Raw genomic sequence first — 21,639 nt, 5'->3', positions numbered from 1 at the left:
TGTCTGGGTCACATATATTTAGTGTGAGGTGTTTCCTAGGTTACAATGCTTTCGAACTTCATGTACTGACTTGGTTGTGTATAAATATGTGCCGGGGCCCTGCGAGATTTGACCACATATATTTGTCACTGTTGCTTATTGTACCTCCACCTGTGGTTTCGCACTGTACGGGAAGGGCATGGTGCTTCTTTAACTCCTGCGCCTCATTTTATATTATTGGTCCATCTTCTATGGAACAGGTTAATGTACAACAATGGCTGTAGACTCACAGGGGCTCCGCATGCTCGGTTGGAACGTGCGTGGCCTAAATGATCGCATTAAACGCACATTGGTTTTGACACAGGTGAAGAAATATAAGACAGATATTGTCTGCTTTTCAGAGACCCACTTAACTGGCTCAAAGACCTTGGCTCTCAAGAAACCCTGGGTGGGCTCGCACTACCACTCCACTATTTCTAATAATGCAAGGGGAGTTTCGATCCTTATTAAAAAAAAACTTACATTTTCACTTGATACATAGTCAAATTGATCAATATGGCCGATATGTTTTATTAAGAGCATATTTTAATAGGGTGCTTATGCATCTCCTTACAGTGTATATACCTCCTTATAGTAATAAAGTCTTGAGATATGCTATGGCTTTTGTGGCCACTTCTCCCTCTGCTCCTATTCTATGTATTGGGGACTTTAACAATGTTTTAGACCGGTCGCTGGACAGGTGGAGCAAAAACTCGAGTGTATCCACGGTGCCCACTGCGTCTCCTACTCCATTTGCCAAGTTGTTGCAGGAACTGGGTTTACTAGACAAATGGAGAATCAGACATCCGTCCACGTTACAGTACTCCTGCCACTCAGCAAGTTTTCACTCCTTTTCAAGAATAGATCTGGCCTTAGTTTCTCCTGACCTAGTCCCTAAATTGACAGAAGTTCAATATTTGCAGAGAGGCATTTCGGATCACTCCCCTATTATGGTAATTGTAGATAACGCACCGGCACAGGGTGCCAGGATGTGGAAACTTAACCCGTTCTAGTTAACTCTACTGTCTAAGGACTCCGATATGACTGTGGAGTGGAGGGAATTTGTACACCATAATGTCTCATATGAGGACCCTTTAATTAAACACGACCCCTTTAAGGCCACATTGCGAGGATCCTTTATTCAGCAAATCGCTAAAGTTAAAAAGCACGCGAGGGAAGAGGAAAGCAGACTAGAAAGGGCCTATCATGACACTGAGAATTTATACTTGGCGGTCAGTACCCCTGAAAATAGACTAAGGTGGGATGTGGTGAGGAAGGCATGGACAGATTGTCTGCTGGATAAGTCCAGCCGCAAGTTGCTCTTCTCTAAACATGCCCAGTACTTCCAAGCAGATACTGCTGGCAGTTATCTGGCTTATCTATCCAGGGGTGAGAGAGAGAGCATTTCAATACAACAGATGAGGGACCCTCAGGGTACTATACATTACACCATACCGGATATTGCCCAGGTTTTCCTTTCGTATTTTTCGACTCTGTATGTATCTAGGGCGACTTATTCTCTGCAACAACTGCGATCGTATCTGGCCCTCATAGAACTGCCCTGCCTATCCCAAGAGGCGAGAGACTTTCTAGAAGCAGACATTGCCCTTGAAGAGATAGAGTCCGCTATTGCCTCGTTTCCTAACTAAACGGCGCCAGGGGGGGATGGGATACCGGTTGAGGTATATAAACAATTTAAGGATTTCTTTGCTCTATATTTAATAAAACTATTTAATGATTTATTTGAGCGCAATAGCCTCCCTCTCTCCATGCAAGAGGCCATCGTCATAGTACTGCCTAAGCCAGGTAAGGACCCTACTATCTCTGATTCGTACCGCCCAATCTCATTATTAGCTGTAGATATTAAAATTTTGGCTAAGCTGTTGGCGGTCCGCCTCAATGCTGTTATAGCATCGATTGTCCATGATGATCAGACTGGCTTTATGCCAGGAAAGTCAACGGTTCAAAACCTGCGCAGACTATTTTGCCATTTGCAGGGGGAGGACAGAGCAGAGTCGGAGGCAGTGGTGGTGTCCTTGGATGCCACCAAGGCCTTCGACTCGGTGGAATGGATGTACTTACGGGAAATAATCCAGAAGTTTGCCTTTGGTCCTAAATTTATACAGTGGGTTAGATTGTTATACTCCACGCCTAGGGCCTGTGTTTCTGTAAATGGGTATGTTACGCCATCCTTTCCTCTAGAATGGAGAACTAGACAGGGCTGTCCACTGTCTCCTGCCCTATTTGCTCTGACCATTGAGCCCCTCGCTGCATGATTACGAGGGTCCCCTGACATTAGAGGTATTCCGATTGGTGACCATACTGATGTTAATGCGCTATACCCGGATGACATGATATTGTTTTTAAATGATGCAGATGCCTCTCTATTGAAGTTACTTGAAGTGGTGAACACTTTTGGGACCTTCTCAGGCCTGCTAATAAACTGGAACAAGTCCAGCATCCTCCCATTGTCAGGGGTCCTCCCTACAGCCGCGAATGTCTCCAGCCCATTACAATGGACCCTCTCCTTCAAATACCTAGGAGTTAATGTTTCATCAAGGGTTAAAACATATATTTAGCAGAATCTAGTCCCAGTTACTAATGAATGAAGGCGTCGGATCCATCAATGGAAAAAACTCTCCTTAACGGTTACGGGCCGTATAAATTTAATTAAGATGATGGTGCAGCCCAAATTCCTATATATCCTTCAACATTTGCCTATTTATATTCCTAAACAGTGTTTTGATAAAATGAATAGTGTGATCTCCTCCTTTGTTTGGGGGGGTAAAACGCCTAGGGTGGCATTGAGAGCCTTGGTCAAAGAAAAGACAGATGGGGGTTTAAGCATGCCCAACCGGCAAATTTACTACCTGGCTGCTCAATTGGTACATATGTGGAATTGAGCCCAGGGTAGGGGAGGACCTACAGTGGCAGGATTTCTGGCCGAGCATGTGGGGCCCCATTTTTCCCTAGTCCACTTTCTCCTGTCTGGTTCGTCCACAGGAAATCTCCCACCTATGTTGCGTCAGACCCTACTTGTGTGGAGGCATGCTCATTCCTACTATGACTGGACTGACATTGATACTGAAACCCCTATATGGTTTAATGTTACATTTAAAGAGCTATCACAGTTGTCAGACGACAATGTCTGGATACGAAATGGCCTTACGGAAATCGCTCAGCTATACAAGGGGGGTGTTTTCAAATCTTTTCAGCAAATACAACAGGACTTCCCAGTCCCTAATTCGGCCTTCTTCAGATATTTGCAACTACAACATGCAGTAACGACACAGTTTGGGCCCCCCCCCCTCCCCCCCCCCCGCAATCTCTGACTCCCCGGTCAAGGACCTGATTCTGCGCTTGGGCACTAAGGGCCAGATATCATCTATATATGTAACTCTTAATGCCCAGATGAACACACATGTTTTTGACCCCTTACGAGTACGATGGCAACAGGATATAGGCACACTGGAGGAGGATCAATGCGTGCAAATATTGTGTACTACTAAATATTCAACCCCATGTATAAGGTACCAACAAATCTAATTTTATATTCTGCATAGGGTTTATCGCACTCCCCTCTCTATGTACAAAGCAGGCCTGAGATCAGAAACCACCTGTCCTAGATGCGCTGCCCTTGATGCAGACTTCTGGCACTTATTATGTTCCTGTCCAGGAATATATGGCTTCTGGAAGGTTGTATGGGCGGATATTTTGCTCACCGAACCTACTTTACCGCCCATGACACCTGCATTATGCATCTTTGGTTTGGATCTTGCAGTGTCCCACACGCCCATAATTTACAAATACGTGCTATGCCTCACTGCTCTTGCTAAGGTTAATAGCCTGTAACTGGTTTGCTCAATCCTTACCTAACATTTACCACTGGATAGCGCTGGTGAATGAGGTAGCGGGTCATGATTCATGTATAGGGCCAGAGGTAAACTCAGCCAATACTTTAATAAATGGTATACTGTAGGTGGAATACTTCACGACTTGCCACAGAATTGAATATGATGGCAGTCCTAACTTAATACTGTTGTTAACCGTGACTGCTTTGGTCTCGCAGAGAATTATGACACGATAATACTATGTAAATGTTATTGCGATGTTATGTAATTGACACCCTTCATGCATTCCTAAGAGGACATATGTTTGCAATAATACACACACCCAGGGGCGTATTGGGAACAAAAAGCGGCCCTGGAAAAATTTGTACTAGTGGCCCCACATGGACAGCACCAGAGGTGTAAGGTCTAGCCATGGGCCATGGCAGCAGCACCCTCCCTCCAAGACTTTCCAGATAGTGGGCATGTCCAGCATCAAGGGGGAAGTTAAAAGGAAATAAAATTAAATATTATGAGCACATTATATAATACTCTGTCAGAATTTAGGAAACTATATAATTCTTTAGAAAGATATATTTTCTTGCTTATTACACCAACCATATCTCAATCACTATTCACTCGATCTTATATGTCAGCCAAGCAGGCAGACAGAGCATACAGTAGATCATCTGCAATCACAGGCTAAGTGATAAAGTCATTTTCATATATGCAAATTATTTTGCATCTTATTAATTATGTCTATAAAAAGGGCCACATGTCCTCAATCAAAACAGGGCCCACGGGTGCATCGGCCCACCGGGAATCTTCCCTGTAAGCCCTATGCCCGATCTGCCTCTGCGCACGCCACTGAAATGTCTGTATGCTTGTATCCATTTCTTTTTATTTTTGGCTCATGGACATGTACAAGTTTGTTTTGTTGTATGTTTGTATCTTGTTATAAACTTGAAAAACATTTCAATAAAAAAGTACACAAGTAATAAAAAAAGAAAGAAAAGAACTAATCAGTGAGAAGGTTAAAGTGTAGAAGCTCCGCAGAGATGAGAGTTGGTTTGGTATGTCTCCTAGTATGGGGTTGGGGCTGTACGACCAGCGGCCGGGATCCCAGTGGTCAGCATCCCGACGCTGAGATCCCGGCCGCAGAATGCTGGCAGTGGGGGCGAGTGCAACGAAGCCCCTTGCGGACTCGCTGTGCTCGCCACACTGTGGGTTCGGTCGCAAACTGCGCTCGCTACACATTCTATTCCTACTCTATTGGTGTCGCGGACACTAATGCTGATTGTTGCCATTTTCAGTGTCCGGTATGCAGGGGGAAGTCACATAACTACATCCTCTACTATGTACTAAGGGGTAAATTTACTAAAGCTTCTAAAATAGAGAATTGATGATGTTGCCAATAACAACCAATCGGATGCTGTCTATTATTTCTCTATTGCCTTTTAGAAAATGATAGACGGCATCTTATTGGTTGCTATGGGCAACACCCCCAATTCTCTGCTTTAGAAGCTTTAGTAAATTTACCCCTAAGAGTAGGACTGTGCAGAAAGCAGGGAAGAGAGAAGAGGAAACATTCTTATCCTCAGACTAATATTTTCCTGCTACCTCCTGTGTGCGTCAGTTGCACAAAATATCTGTGTTAGTGAACAGTGGCATAGTAGCCAAAGAATAAGGTCCCTATGGGTCTATTATGCCTAAATTAGGTTACAAAGTCCACACAGGTGTATTTATCCTTTAAAATGTTATATCATACAAAGAGGTAGATTTCGTAAATTGATTTACTGTAATAATAAGAATCACACATAATACAAATATTACATTATTAATGCTTGATATGGTTGTAATAAGAACTAAGGGGCAGATGTATTAACCTGGAGAAGGCATAAGGAAGTGATAAACCAGTGATAAGTCATAAGTGCAAGGTGATAAACGCACCAGCCAATCAGCTTCAATATGTAAATGAACAGTTAGGAGCTGATTGGCTGGTGCGTTTATCACATTGCACTTATCACTGGTTTATCACTTCCTTATGCTTTCTCCAGGCTTAATACATCTGCCCCTAAGTGTAATACTTTTCTCTTCATTGAATTTCATATAGAAAAATACCTGGATAGCTACAAATACTCCGCGCCACTCGTAGACTGTGGAAGTGGAATGAGCCATGGAAAACCGTTTTAGCAAAACACCGTATTGTACGTCGTCATGAGTGAAGAAACACCAGCTGGAAGCTGACTCATTGGGAAAACTTTGTAACACAGACAGTACAGTGTTGGGACCCTCTGTAAAAGATAGAGTCTTCAATAAACGTAAAATGCTGCACAAAACCTACCACATGCTGCACTTCATCTCCCTACTACTGATTTATTAAAGGCATAGAAGTGACGTTTAATCTCATGTGCTTGCTGCAAATCCTAATGAAATAAACAAGTAGAAATAGTGCTTTATCTAGAATATACTGTATATTTCATTTTATAATGAAACATGGTAACATTTCTATGTGTTTCATACAAAACTCTACACAGATAAAGCCTTGGTGGGAATCAAGCCTAGTACGTCTCCCCATGTTTCCCCAGCCAAAACGACAACAAATACTTCATTGGTAATATCTTAATAGTATCACTGCATTTTCCCAAATAACCTCTAATGCTATGTTTCAGCAACAATGAACTAACTCAAGGTTCCTAATATAGGGGTCTGTTCATTAAGCAGTGAAAAGAGTGGAGTAGTGAGCCAGTGGAGAAGTTGCCCATGGCAACAAATCAGCATTGAAGTAACATTTAGAATTTGCATACTATAAAATGATACAGAGCAGATGATTGGTTGCCATGGGTAACTTCAGAACCCATAATATTAGGCTGTGACTGATAGCCAAGCTTAGATCACAAATAAACGCCAGCTAATCATGGTAATAGCAAGTTCTGTAATGAAGTAATAGCACGTCCAGACATAGGGCCATGCTGTAGCTCATATGTCAGTGGTAACCTTCATGCAAGGATCCTCCAGTAATATCCCACTATTGTGGTGGCACTACATAGTTCTCAAACATAGGGATTTAGGAGACACTTGTAATACATATTTATGGTGAACAACTAATGCAGGGGAAGAGTAAAGAGTTAACTCTAAAAACCATCCAAAATAAGTATTACCATTAGATAGCTGTTTTACGTTTGTGTAATGATACAAATAATCTTGAAGGACCATCATGTGCAAGGTTCACTCAATGCAAATGTGCAATACATATCTTACTTATGCCGAAGGCGCTTCCCGATACCGTCTCCCACTCCACGCTCACAGATATGTTCAGTGCATTGCTGCGGGACACTCTCAGATAGACTGTTGCATTATTCTCCTCCATCATCAAAGAACTTGTCCTAAGCTCCCAAAGTAAGATGGATGAGAGGTGACTATGCAGGATGCTTACATTAAACTTGCATGCAGTTTGTCATAGGGCTGGCATATCTACGCACTTCTTTAGGAATATTAAATGATTTGCAATATGGAAATGCAGCATACAGTATGTGGTATGTGCACAAAGGAATTGCAACAAATAGCTACCAAAGTACACTTGTAAATAATGTACATATATACCGACGTTTATCTGTGTTTTACCTGTTATTAGTGGGGAAGATGCTGAACAGTCCTTGTGGTGCCTGGTTCTGCAGCACTGTTATCACAGTGTGTATGCTTGTACCCAGTCTAGCACCACCAGTGGGATTCAACAGTGTGACAGTAAAATGCTCGTCCATCTCCGGTTCCTCATCCAGCACTGCAGAAATTTCCAGGGTCTGTGTGAACAAACCAATCATTTAACATATGAGTAAAAGCATCAACACATATATGTTAGCATATTCCATGTAAGGCTGGGTACACACTGCAAAGGTTAAGTGGACGACTAGCTGTAGCACCGAGCCAGTGGGCGATTAGGTAAGCTACACAAACTTACCAATCGGCAGCTCTATATGTTGGGCCAGATATCACAGCTGGGCGGACATTTGAATTTGCCCGCCCAGCTGTGACATCAGTGTCGGCAGTCTCAGAAGACAGTGTATGGGTCACCCGTACACACAATCACACATGCCTATAAATCCTGCAAATATATTGGTAGTTGATCGCAGCAGCAAATTTGCTAGCAGTTGGGCAAAACCATGTGCACTGCGGGGGGGGGGGGGGGGGGGGGAGATATAACATTTGCAGGTAGAGTTAGATTTGGGTGGGTTATTTTGTATCTGTGCAGGGTAAATACTGGCTGCTTTACTTATGCACTGCAATTTAGATATCAGTTTGAACACACCCCACCCAAATCTAACTCTCTCTGCACATGTTATATCTGCCCCACCTGCAGTGCACATAGTTTTTCCCAACTGCTAACAAATTTGCTGCTGTGATCAACTCTGAATTAGGCCCATAGACATATTGGGTGTACACACCTGCCAATCCACTACCAATATAAATATCGACCAGTGTGTTCCCAGTTCTGGAATTACGTGTTTCCTTGTAAGCCCAGCACATCTGGCTACAAAAGTATGTAAAGTGACAGACTAAAATACTTTACAAATGCTTTCGGTTACAATTGGACATTTATCATCAAAAGCAACAAGATCATTATGAAACTGGCCACACAAAGACAATTTTGATGGCCAATGTAGCCCACATGGTATAAAATGGTCATGTGTGTAGGGCACAACCAACCACTATAGAAGGCCAAGCACAATGGAAATCTCTCTGGACATCTCAAGACATACATGTACTGGACTTATAATAGTAAGTAGAAAATAAGCTGTTTAAAAATCACTAACACCAATGTCAGATTTGGGTGTGGGTGACTGGACTGAGTTTGTGGGATACTTCTTCGGAGTTAGGCATCATTACAGGATAAGAAATTTAACAGCTCTGATGTACACTAGAAACAAACTCTTTTATATCCTGGACACATTGGGAACTGTGTATGTTTGGATGCTTGTCGATTGGTTTATGTTCCAATGATTAAAGCACAATCCTTAAAACCAGTGTTCATTTAGTTCCTCTCATGGAGATAGGACAGTCTGCAGAAGAGGTCAACTTGGTGCATATTTCCATTACTAGTCTTCTTTACTGTCTGTGTTTGCTACCACCTACATCACCACGTCCCTATTTCATACAGTCACAATCAGTGTAAGAAAGTGTAGCTAAGGCTGAAGAGTGCAATTTTTCCTTATTCCTCCTTGGAGTCATTTCACAATTAAATGTCTGTGACTGACACAACTGCTGGACAGTACCTTGAACCTCACTCCTTCTTCCAATATAACATATCCTTCTACTGGACTCAGATCACCAGAAGCATCAGAACCATTCTCTCCTGTGACAAGATACTGAACTGTGACAGTGCCAAATATCCCTTGTGGAGGATCCCTGATAACACACAGCAGTGCCACAGTCTCTGTCAGGTGCAGGGCAGTGGGCTCCCTCAGAAAGAAGTGCTCGCTGTTGTTAAAGGATATTACTCCATGACCGTCGTCGTTAGAAAGGATTGTAACAGTAGCTGTCATAACAGAAATATAAATGAATAGATCATACATAGAATAATGCATTAACACGCAGATCACATTGTATTACTATGTATTCTATACCTTAGAATTCACTGTGAAAAATGCAACCTACCTTTAACTCAACACTCAGTATAAGCGTATTTATAACATGGTCAGTGTTACATAGGATAAGCTCTAGAGCTCAATTACACAAACTCATCCCTTCATACAGGTGACTGACAAAACGCCAAACACTTCAACAACAAATAGAGTTTAGCAATATGGTGTTGGACCATCAATAGCCCTAACTATAGCCCACCTGTGAAATTTTGGACCTCTCCATAAATACTCCTTTTCCGCCCCTAACCTGCCCAATTCAATTACAAACTTTGAAATCTCCTGCAATGGCCACCATATTACTGTAGCTTATATATTACTACAGACAACTGTAAAATAATGTACAATTGCCCGAAAGTAAGAAATGACACTATAATAGGGCATGTAAATGACATTAGAGCCTTATTATTCTAATGTGGAGGCTGGAAGCAACAGTTCAAAAAACATCCAATAAATGTCCATAGTTGAAGCAATGAATTGTCAATCTATAGAATCAGATGTCTGTTCCTTCATGTTACCTGTTGTGTTCCGGCCCAGCTCTAGTCCATGGGAAGGATTTGCAAGTATCAGCTGGAACTTTTCATCTCCCTCTGGGATATTATCATCATTAATGAGGACATCAATCAATTTATATTTTTCTCCATCAGCAAATGTTAAAACCTGAAATAAACATTACAAAGCAGGTTCTACCATATTATTGCTTGGATTTAGTCCTATGAAAAAGCCTACATAGCACATATGACCTGCACTCCATGCTAACAGATCATCTGTAACAAAACTAATGACAGCTCACATCCGATTGATTGCTACAGGCTACATTTATGGTAATACGCAGCATATTATTAAAGGGGTAGGAAACTTCTAGCTGCAACATTTATTGCAGCAGCGATGAGAACTGTGCTTACTTATAACAAGCACCGGGTGCTGTACATCATTTTATTTAACCTTTCTCTGTAGATTATAATAAAGCTCCAGGAGCTGTATCTTCTATTTGCTTTCTCTGTGCAGCGACTCGGAAACCCATAGGCTCATTAGGTTGCAGCCTAGGATGCCAGGGCTTGAGGGGCGCCACTGAGGCACTAAATTTAAGGGTGCCTATGAAAGAGTGTATTAGCTTAGCAGCTGAAACGTCAATCAGTGACATGTACTTACCATTGAAATAGCATTATAGTCCATCTCCTGCAGTGCTTCAATATTCTGCGCATAGACAAACAATGACACATTTCCAACAGTCCCCTTATTCCGATAGGCTACAAGTGTTAAAACACCAACAGTTTCGTTGACTTCATAGCTAAAAAAAAAAAAAAAAAAAGGAAAGTATTAAAGTATTAGATTTCTTTTAGAAAGGTACAGTACATCTACATACTGTATACATCACACTAATGGACAAAATACACTGAAAACTGACCCCGGTTTGATAATTAATGCCACATAATTAAAAAATACATTAGCACAATTGGGCAATAGGATATGATGGACTACTAGTATCAGATCCAATTAAGCTTCATTCGTTTGCACGTAATTAAAGTCAGATGAGGTGACTTCCGGTTCCGGTGCCTGCATGAGGAGACGCTGATCTTTACAGCTCTCCCGCACCTCCGAATAACAGGCCGCACAGAGCCTCCATTCTGCCGTGGACAGCGGCGGTTTTTGCAGTGAGCTGAAGGAGAGAGTGTGGGGCACCACATGGATAGATTTCTATCCGCATCTATGCCCCCCAAAGTGCACAAATCAAAGTCTGAACGTCGGCAGCCGGAATCCAAGATGGCCGCCGCGTCTGATTCTCAGGTGGGGACACATGCTGCTAGCATTGATACACACTCACAGCATGCCTCGCACCCTCCACAACCCACCCCAGACATCCCTGTACCTGCCTCTGATAGCCCTGTTACATACACAGATGTTGTAAAGGCAGTACAGGTAGCTATGGGACCAATTATGGATGCACATTCAGCCAAACTGCAACAAGCCATACGTGATATGAAATCACAGGTGAAGCAGCTTTCTAGAACAGTGAATAATAATGAGCAACGGATTGGGGAAAATTTCCAAGAAGTAACTGAGCTCAAAATACAATATGAACAACTTCAGAAATCCCATTATCAGCTATAAACAAAAGTCGACGCCCTTGAAAATAGGTCACGTCGATGCAATTTACGTGTCGTGGGGTTACCTGAATCGCTTAAAGGACCTGAACTGTTTACCTTTTTACAATCTACCTTGCCTGATCTACTGGATATTGGAGAGGATTGCACGGGCTTGGTAATAGAGCGAGCACACCGCTTGGGTCCCCCGCGGTCCGGCACAGACAGCAGACCCCGTGTCGTCATTTTCAAAACTCTTAGTTTTGTACACAAGGAGGCTATCTGGGCAGCGTCAAGGCACAACAGAGATCTTAAGTGGATGGGCTCCCGATTGTTTATTTTTCAGGACTATTCTTCTGAAGTAATGAGAGCAAGGAAAGAATTTGCACCTCTTTGTACTAAACTGGTGAAAGACAAAAGGAAATTTGCCTTGTTATTTCCAGCACGTCTCCGTCTCTTTGAAGGCAATGCATTTAAAGATTTCTCCACAGTCGGGGATGCGGAGGGATACCTACGTGAACTTACTCAGTCAGATTACAGCCCCTCTGGAGACCCAGCTGATCTATAACGTGCCCTGAGATGTGAGATTCAATAGTCTTATATATCCCTAAAGAGATATCCACGTGCAGTCTGACAATGTCCTTTGTATATACATAGTTACAGCCTCGGCTGATACTTAGTGACTGCCTTGCGGTCTCCTAGTTAACAATACATATGCCTTTTTTCTTTTTTTCTCTTCCTTTTTAATCTCTGATTATTGTTACTAGATTGTCTCCCTCCGCTGGCTTAGATCATATCCAAAGTCTCATTGCTCCTTTTGGTTTAAAAATTACATGCTTGTCTTTTTGCAATCACTGTTCAGAATGCATTTGGCCAGAGATAGTTTTATAGAAATGACGATTAAGGGTATAGAACTTCATATGGTATTTTAGGCAATGCTTATCCATGTGACCCTTCTGTATCCCCTCTGACCAATGCTTTACTTTTGATCAATAATGGCTCTGTGCCTAACCCTCATATATACAAATACATGAATCACTATGTTTTTTACTATGGAGGTTAAGAGCACCTATCTTGTTATGCTTTATGCTCGTTAGAGTTTACCCGCGTATTAGTTTGACGCGGGAAGATTTCAACCCGGAAGCACACCCAGCATGTGTGCGTAACATAGGAATATACTTCCTTAGCGGAATATATTCACTATGTTTGTTCCCCCAGTTGTTTCTTCCCACCCCCCCTCTTCCCTTTTGCAACTCCGATTTGACTATATTTCTTATCTTATCATCATGTGAGAGGATTTCAATAAGTAAGTTGGGAGTATATTTTACATACATACCTTTCTACTACTTCATATATGGCTAGTCTTACATTGGGTTCTCTTAACGTCGGTGGCTTTCATTCTCCAGTTAAGAGGAAGAAGATATTAATATACCTCAAAAGAACAAAAATTGATATAGCATATTTGCAAGAAACTCATTTGCTACCCCCTGAAATGCTAAAATTAAACGCACTACGCTGGAAAGTCCTTCTATCTGCCCCATTCACCTCTAAGGCCAGAGGAGTGGCAATACTGGTGAGGGCATCATTAGTAACCGTTGTACACTCCTCATTAATTGACCCTCAGGGTCGCTATATAATCGCTGAGGTATCAATTGACCAATCTAGATACATACTATGTAATGTGTACGCCCCAAATGTATATTCTAAGGTTTTTTTTATGAAAATTGTAACAAAATTATACGCTTATGGTACTGTCCCTATTCTCTTTGGGGGAGATTTAAATATAGTAGCATCCCCGCTGATGGATGCTTCCTCTTCTCCATACAACAAACGTCGGGTCCCACAGATAGGCATACCGTATATTCTACAACAACTTCAGTTAGTAGATGCATGGAGAGCTGCTCATCCTTTGGAGCGTGATTTTACCTGTCTATCTGCAGCTCATAACACTCTCTCCAGGATAGACTATATTTTTATGTCTGAGCATTTATTTACACGCCTCCTGGATTCTAATATAGAACCTATCTGTGTGTCTGATCACGCTCTGTGCTGGATCAGATTTGCCCTGGTCACGGATAAAGGCCCATTTAAACAATGGCGTTTCCCCTCCCACTTATCTCACTCCTTAAAGTTTAGAGCTGCATTGGAAACCATATGGGCTAATTATCAATCTGATAATAGGGATACCGCCTCTTCTTCCCCCGCACTTTTTTGGCTAGCTTTTAAGCCTGTACTTAGAGGAGAGATTATTTCTTACTGTGCACATAAAGACAAATTGTTCCGTTCCTCATATGTAGAATTGCAAACCAACCTCACTACAGCCTATCAGACATTTAAAACTACACCTACCTCAGCCAATAAATTGGCGTATTTGACACAAAAGACAGCTTTTGATAACATGTTGTCTCAGGCGGAATCTAAATATTCTTTTAACTCTTCCTGCAAATTCTATAAACATGGTAATAGGTCGGGGAAACTTTTATCTAACCTACTCAGAGGCCAACTTACTTCTAGCACAATTAAGGCTCTTAAGGATGAAAATGGCAATATCACTTCTGGTGGCAAGGAAATCTCCAATATCTTGCACGCCTTCTACTCAAAGTTGTATGCCTTATCGGAAACTAATGCTGAAGAGGCTGCTGCCTTTTGGGACAAGGTTACCCTCCCCCACATATCCCCAGATCAAGCCTCATCTTTAATACAGCCTATATCTATTGAGGAAATAAGGCGCGCTATTAAGCACCTTAAAACCAACAAAGCTCCTGGTCCAGATGGAATCTCTAATGACTTCTATAAGATTTTGGGCCCTAAAATAGAAGATGCCCTTCTGGTCTTCTTTAATATGCTTATATCAGGATCAGACCCCCCTCTATACTTTAATTCCGCCCTGTTGAAACTTCTACATAAACCTGGTCGTGACCCTCTCTTGCCTGGATCTTATCGCCCAATTTCCCTCCTGAACACAGATTATAAACTATATACTAAAATTTTAGCTGATAGACTTAAACTTATTCTTCCGAATATCATACACAAAGACCAAACAGGGTTTATTATGGGTCGTCACTCAGTGGGGAATGTTCGGAAAGTCCTTGCAGTTATGCAATGGCTAGAATCCTCTAACTCCTCTAACTCCCAAAGTCCCAATGCAATTCTATCACTTGATGCAGAAAAAGTATCACTTGATGCAGAAAAAGCTTTTGATTTAGTAGCCTGGGACCACTTGTTTGATTGTATACATAGATTTGGCGCCCCCACTGAATTTATTATGATTTTACAAAGATCATATAAGGGCTCCTCTACGCAAATTTTAAGTAATAGTTATCTCTCTCACCCCTTTTCAATTTTACAGGGCACAAGACAAGGTTGCCCCCTCTCTCCCCTCCTCTTCGCTATGGCATTAGAACCATTAGCTGTAGCTCTTCGCTCAAATCCCCTGTATACTGGCATTAAAATTAAGGATGTTGAAGTCAAATTGAGCCTATTTGCGGATGATATGCTGCTATTTATTTCTCAGCCTTTGCAGTCGCTTACAGCTATTACTTCCATGATAGACAATTTTAGTGCGTTTTCAGGCTTTAAGGTAAACTATTCGAAATCACAGCTCCTTCCTATAATGACAGAAACTAATTACTTTCACTCACACCCCACATTAGCTAGGTTTACTATCTGTCGCACCCCTCTTAAATATCTGGGCATCCTCATTCCGACTACTCTTAGCTCACTTTATACTATCAATTTCCCACCAATACTGACTTCAATTGCAAAATTAATCGACCATTGGATACACTTGCCCCTCTCGTAAATTTATATGGCAAGGTAAGAGACCACGCATTGCTTTTTCCAAATTGACCCTTCCAAAGGCGCAGGGAGGCTTCGCTGTGCCAGATGTAGCCACTTTTACTCAAGCAGCTCATTTTCGGTATATATCGGACTGGTTAGGGCAAACCTCAGTATTTACTAATACTGCATTAGAGGATGCACTTTTTTTTCCCTTTTCCTCTAATGCACTATTACATTCTCCCAAATCGTTGATCCCAGCACACATTCTCTCCAATATATTATTTGCAGATGTTTATAGAAGCTGGTGTACTATCAATAAACGCTTGCATAGGGACCATACTGACACCCCTTTTATTACCTTTTGGGGAAATCCTAATTTTATTCCAGGTTTGGAGAACTCACTATATTTGAACTGGAAAGCGAAAGGGATAATAGCGATAAAAGATATCTTTGATCCAGGTGGCACTATACGTACCTTTGACTACCTCCAAGATACTTTTAGTCTTCAGAGGGGGTGGTTCTTTATGTACCTACAGGCTAGGCACTATGCTCAGTCGAAAACTGTGAAACCAGCTGTGACCCAACCCAGAGATGTGATTTTAGATACCATGGCTTTTATTAAAATCAAAACATACAAAATTCGGTATTTATATCCATTTTTATTGGAGACATCTATGGTAGCGGCTTGGTCTCGCTCCCTTCGGAGCTGGACTCGAGACATCCCATCTATTCAGTCATCTGCAGTTTGGACAGAGCATTGTGAGATCACCCTAAAACGTATCCCTTCTGCTGCATTACAGGAAACATATTTGCGGATTATGCATAGGGCATACATCTCCCCAGCGCAAAGAAAATTTATGCTAGCTGAAGAAACAGGCAGATGCCCAAAATGCTCTACTAGTAGGGCCGATTTTTTTCATAACTTCTGGGAATGTGGAAAAATAAGACGATTTTGGGATAAAGTTATCGATTATATTAATAAACTTTTTTCCCTTAGTCTTGTTAAAGCCCCTATTCCCTGCCTGTTATTAAATTTTGATGAATGGGATTTAGGTTTAGGTAAGTCCTCACTGTCTCCTATATTAACAGTTATTCTGACCATTGCCTGTAAACTTATTCTAAAACACTGGATTTCTAGATCCCCCCCTTTCTACATGAACTTCAATCAGATATCTTAAAGATGCTTTATTATGAACAAAGTGCTGCTTTTCCAGAAGTTGAGACAGGGGTAGTGAGGTTTTATAAAAAATGGGGTGAATATATAAATAGACTTCCTCAGGATATACAAGATCAACTACAGAGAGTATTCGAAGGCACTGACTGGTACCTAAGACAGAAAATAATGTAATTCTTCTCCGCTATGATAACTTATTGTTATATTTCGGAGTTGCTATTACCTCTTCCCTCCTTCCCTTAGTTTTGTATCCCTCCTTACCCTCTACTCCTTTGTCTCTATTTTATCATATTATGTAAAAACTTTTTCCTTTTATTTGAGGTTATCCACTCATACCTGGTACACTGGATCTGAATAATGGGACTATTGTACTGTGTTCTAACATCCTTTTGAATGTAACAATTGTTATGTAAATCGTGACTCTTTACCCAAATTTATTAGGCACTACTTAGCATTGACTGTCACTCTTTGATTTCATACTTTAATGCCTTGAAAATGCCAATGTAATGATGTTGCAATGCACCGATGTACCAATATTATTGTTATGATATTGTTCTTTATATATCAATGGAAAAATTTGTAAAAAACCTAATAAATCGTTTATTCAAAAAAAAAAAAAGTCAGATGAGGTAATTCTGATTGGCAGTGTCAGTCTCACTGCAGTTTATACAGTAGCTTTGGGATTGCGAATTGGGGCAATATCAGTGTAGCTGGTGAACTCATCTAGAGCTACCTGGCTTATTGCTCGAAGATATTCCCTGGCGGAAAGAAAAAACAAACTTGTGAATGAAGCATCACTAGACAGCAGTTAGTACTTTCATGGCTTCAGAGGATGGCAGGTAGGACAAGGGCTCATCTCACTCTGCTTAGAGGCAATGCACAAGTGCACAGCTTCTCTTCAGTATTCAGCAGTATTGCTCTTCTAACCTCCCCACTGCCAGCTGGACACTGTAGCCCCGCAGGTAGGACAAGGGCTCTGACTGTCCCACCGAAATCGGAAAGGTTGGGAGGTATATAGTAACATAGATGACCATAAACGGTAATAATATCATTTCAGTATTTTAATAATCGTATATATATTTTTCAGGAAAAACTATTTTAATTGTGAATTTACTGTATATTTAAACATTTTGTTAACATCAAAGAAGCTTCACAAGAAGTTAGCAGTATCTGAATATTTAACCCTTTTTCAAGTTGGAAAACATTTTGTGTGTCACTGCTGATGCACGACACCAGACACAGAAGAGGACAAATGTTGTGATGCCGAGATCAGCGCATATTCTGGCAGTGATACAAGTATTGCTATGAGAGCTTGAAATATAAAAAGACATCTGGAAGAAATGCAGTTGTTTTGGGTGCCCATCAAACAATTCAGTTGTTACCCCCAGTCAGGCACGAGTGCGGCTTGTGCGCTCCCATTAGTTCCAGGTTTAACCGGGCAAAAAGTGGCTAAACTCGTCTAAAGTCCCAGTTGGGCACCCAAAGAGCCGGCTTATTGCACATTTCAGCACACCACCTGAGGAGGCTATGAGCTGAAATGTCGTACCCCACCATGGCTATTCAGACCCAACTGGGCACTGGGCACCATCTAGTGGTAACCACAGCGAAAAACAATTGAATCGCCCACTTACTGCACTTTCTTATGTTTCTGTTAAAACCACGTTTTCATTTTGAATTAAATGCACAGTTTTTGCAGATTTACTTTCAATGGAATTTAGCTAAGTTTTCTTGTTCAGAATATTCATAATTATTTTATGCTCAATCAATCCAAGTAGCTGGATAATGTACAAATGTAGCCACGCACATCCTGCCTGCGGCACGGCCACACACGCCGTGTCTAGGTGCATGTGTACCTTAGTACGCCACACATGTATTCCTATGGGCACGCATACTTAGACGCACGCGCGTGTCCTAGTCACGAGCACACTTGCTGCAACTGGCTTTCAATCTAGCTGCAGGCTAGATGAGCGATATACTGTAGCTGCAGGCTACATGAGGGTGGCTAGTTACATCTGTGGTGGTAAGGACAATGCCTTGTGCTACCATTTTACTACTTATAATATACATTTGCCATTCATGAAGGTGTCAAAATTGGAAATTTGGAGTATGAACTCCATAGCCCTGGTTCTGAAATGGACGCAATTCTTTTCCCAGACAAAAGTAGTTTGACTATACTGGCAGTAGTAACCAATACAGATGCATCTTTGCTGCAGTCATGCCAAACAACCCCTTTTGGCACGCCAGGTCGTGTAAGAATCTTCTAGCGTCTTTTTTGCTTCTTTTTGTCAAAAATGCATATAAACTGTTGCAGCAATGCAATAAGGATGCACAAGGAGATTGTGATGATTAATTTGATATATGACACTTGTATCTGTGTGCGACTGAGTTCTTTTCTGCTCCGTATACAGCCTCAGTCACACACAATATACAAGTGTTAAGGGCCCCATACACAAGAACGATTTTGCTCCATTTCAGCTCAATTTGGTAATTCGGGCCAATATATAGGGGGAAATCGTGCATTTTTGCTGTGCATCCGATCCAATCCAATCCGATGCGCGGCCCCGTGAGCGTCGCGTCGACTCCTCCAGGTCGTTGGTGCTGCACTCGTTATTTGTCGTGATCAAATGGAATTGTATGGAATTGAACGGAAAAAATAAGATTTTACTTACCGATAAATCTATTTCTCATAGTCCGTAGTGGATGCTGGGGACTCCGTCAGGACCATGGGGGATTAGCGGCTCCGCAGGAGACAGGGCACAAAAATAAAGCTTTAGGATCAGGTGGTGTGCACTGGCTCCTCCCCCTATGACCCTCCTCCAAGCCTCAGTTAGGATACTGTGCCCGGACGAGCGTACACAATAAGGAAGGATTTTGAATCCCGGGTAAGACTCAAACCAGCCACACCAATCACACCGTACAACTTGTGATCTGAACCCAGTTAACAGTATGACAAACGTAGGAGCCTCTGAACAGACGGCTCACAACAATAACAACCCGATTTTTTTGTAACAATAACTATGTACAAGTATTGCAGACAATCCGCACTTGGGATGGGCGCCCAGCATCCACTACGGACTATGAGAAATAGATTTATCGGTAAGTAAAATCTTATTTTCTCTGACGTCCTAGTGGATACTGGGGACTCCGTCAGGACCATGGGGATTATACCAAAGCTCCCAAACGGGCGGGAGAGTGCGGATGACTCTGCAGCACCGAATGAGAGAACTCCAGGTCCTCTTTAGCCAGGGTATCAAATTTGTAGAATTTTACAAACGTGTTCTCCCCCGACCACGTAGCTGCTCGGCAGAGTTGTAATGCCGAGACCCCTCGGGCAGCCGCCCAGGATGAGCCCACCTTCCTTGTGGAATGGGCCTTGACAGATTTAGGCTGTGGCAGGCCTGCCACAGAATGTGCAAGTTGAATTGTGCTACAAATCCAACGAGCAATCGTCTGCTTAGAAGCAGGAGCACCCAGCTTGTTGGGTGCATACAGTATAAACAGCGAGTCAGATTTTCTGACTCCAGCCGTCCTTGAAATATATATTTTCAATGCCCTGACAACGTCCAGCAACTTGGAATCCTCCAAATCGCTAGTAGCCGCAGGCACCACAATAGGCTGGTTCAGGTGAAACGCTGACACCACCTTAGGCAGAAAATGAGGACGCGTCCGCAGTTCTGCCCTGTCCGAATGGAAAATCAGATATGGGCTTTTATACGATAAAGCCGCCAATTCTGACACTCTCCTGGCTGAAGCCAGGGCCAGTAGCATGGTTACTTTCCATGTAAGATATTTCAAATCCACCGATTTGAGTGGCTCAAACCAATGGGATTTGAGAAAATCCAAAACTACATTAAGGTCCCACGGAGCCACTGGGGGCACAACCGGGGGCTGTATATGTAGTACTCCTTTTACAAAAGTCTGGACTTCAGGAACTGAAGCCAATTCTTTCTGGAAGAAAATCGACAGGGCCGAAATTTGAACCTTAATGGACCCCAATTTGAGGCCCATAGACAATCCTGTTTGCAGGAAATGTAGGAATCGACCCAATTGAAATTCCTCCGTGGGGGCCTTCCTGGCCTCACACCACGCAACATATTTTCTCCAAATGCGGTGATAATGTTGTGCAGTCACCTCCTTCCTGGCTTTTACCAGTGTAGGAATGACCTCTTCCGGAATGCCTTTTTCCCTTAGAATTCGGCGTTCAACCGCCATGCCGTCAAACGCAGCCGCGGTAAGTCTTGGAATAGACACGGTCCCTGCTGAAGCAGGTCCCGTCTTAGAGGTAGAGGCCACGGATCTTCCGTGAGCATCTCCTGAAGTTCCGGGTACCAAGTTCTTCTTGGCCAATCCGGAGCCACGAGTATCGTTCTTACTCCCCTTTGCCGTATAATTCTCAGTACTTTTGGTATGAGAGGCAGAGGAGGAAACACATACACTGACTGGAACACCCACGGTGTTACCAGAGCGTCCACAGCTATTGCCTGAGGGTCTCTTGACCTGGCGCAATACCTGTCCAGTTTTTTGTTGAGGCGAGACGCCATCATGTCCACCTTTGGTTTTTCCCAACGGTTCACAATCATGTGGAAAACTTCTGGATGAAGTCCCCACTCTCCCGGGTGTAGATCGTGTCTGCTGAGGAAGTCTGCTTCCCAGTTGTCCACTCCCGGAATGAACACTGCTGACAGTGCTATCACATGATCTTCCGCCCAGCGAAGAATCCTTGCAGCTTCTGCCATTGCTCTCCTGCTTCTTGTGCCGCCCTGTCTGTTTACGTGGGCGACTGCCGTGATGTTGTCCGACTGGATCAACACCGGCTGACCCTGAAGCAGGGGTTTTGCCAGGCTTAGAGCATTGTAAATCGCTCTTAGCTCCAGTATATTTATGTGAAGAGACATCTCCAGGCTTGACCATACTCCCTGGAAGTTTCTTCCCTGTGTGACCGCTCCCCAGCCTCTCAGACTGGCATCCGTGGTCACCAGGACCCAGTCCTGTATGCCGAATCTGCGGCCCTCTAACAGATGAGCACTCTGCAACCACCACAGAAGAGACACCCTTGTCCGTGGCGATAAGGTTATCCGCTGATGCATCTGCAGATGCGATCCGGACCATTTGTCCAGCAG

The 21,639-nt window shown here is 42.6% G+C and overlaps 1 protein-coding gene across 1 annotated transcript in view; it reads right to left on the bottom strand.

Annotated features, from left to right (window-relative positions):
• The window catches only part of ADGRV1 (adhesion G protein-coupled receptor V1), a 1,000,765-nt gene that overhangs the window by 651,145 nt on the left and 327,981 nt on the right, over positions 1 to 21,639 (bottom strand). The window contains exons 42-47 of the mRNA XM_063964002.1: positions 10,634 to 10,772; positions 10,000 to 10,141; positions 9,116 to 9,378; positions 7,470 to 7,645; positions 7,107 to 7,231; positions 5,967 to 6,139 (exon numbers count right to left, since the gene is read on the bottom strand). Of these exons, the coding sequence (XP_063820072.1) occupies positions 5,967 to 6,139; positions 7,107 to 7,231; positions 7,470 to 7,645; positions 9,116 to 9,378; positions 10,000 to 10,141; positions 10,634 to 10,772 (1,018 nt within the window). The remainder of the gene's footprint in view (positions 1 to 5,966; positions 6,140 to 7,106; positions 7,232 to 7,469; positions 7,646 to 9,115; positions 9,379 to 9,999; positions 10,142 to 10,633; positions 10,773 to 21,639) is intronic.

Source organism: Pseudophryne corroboree, chromosome 1, assembly GCF_028390025.1.
Source record: "Pseudophryne corroboree isolate aPseCor3 chromosome 1, aPseCor3.hap2, whole genome shotgun sequence".
NCBI lineage: Eukaryota > Metazoa > Chordata > Amphibia > Anura > Myobatrachidae > Pseudophryne > Pseudophryne corroboree.
This window is presented reverse-complemented; position numbering and strand designations above follow the sequence as displayed.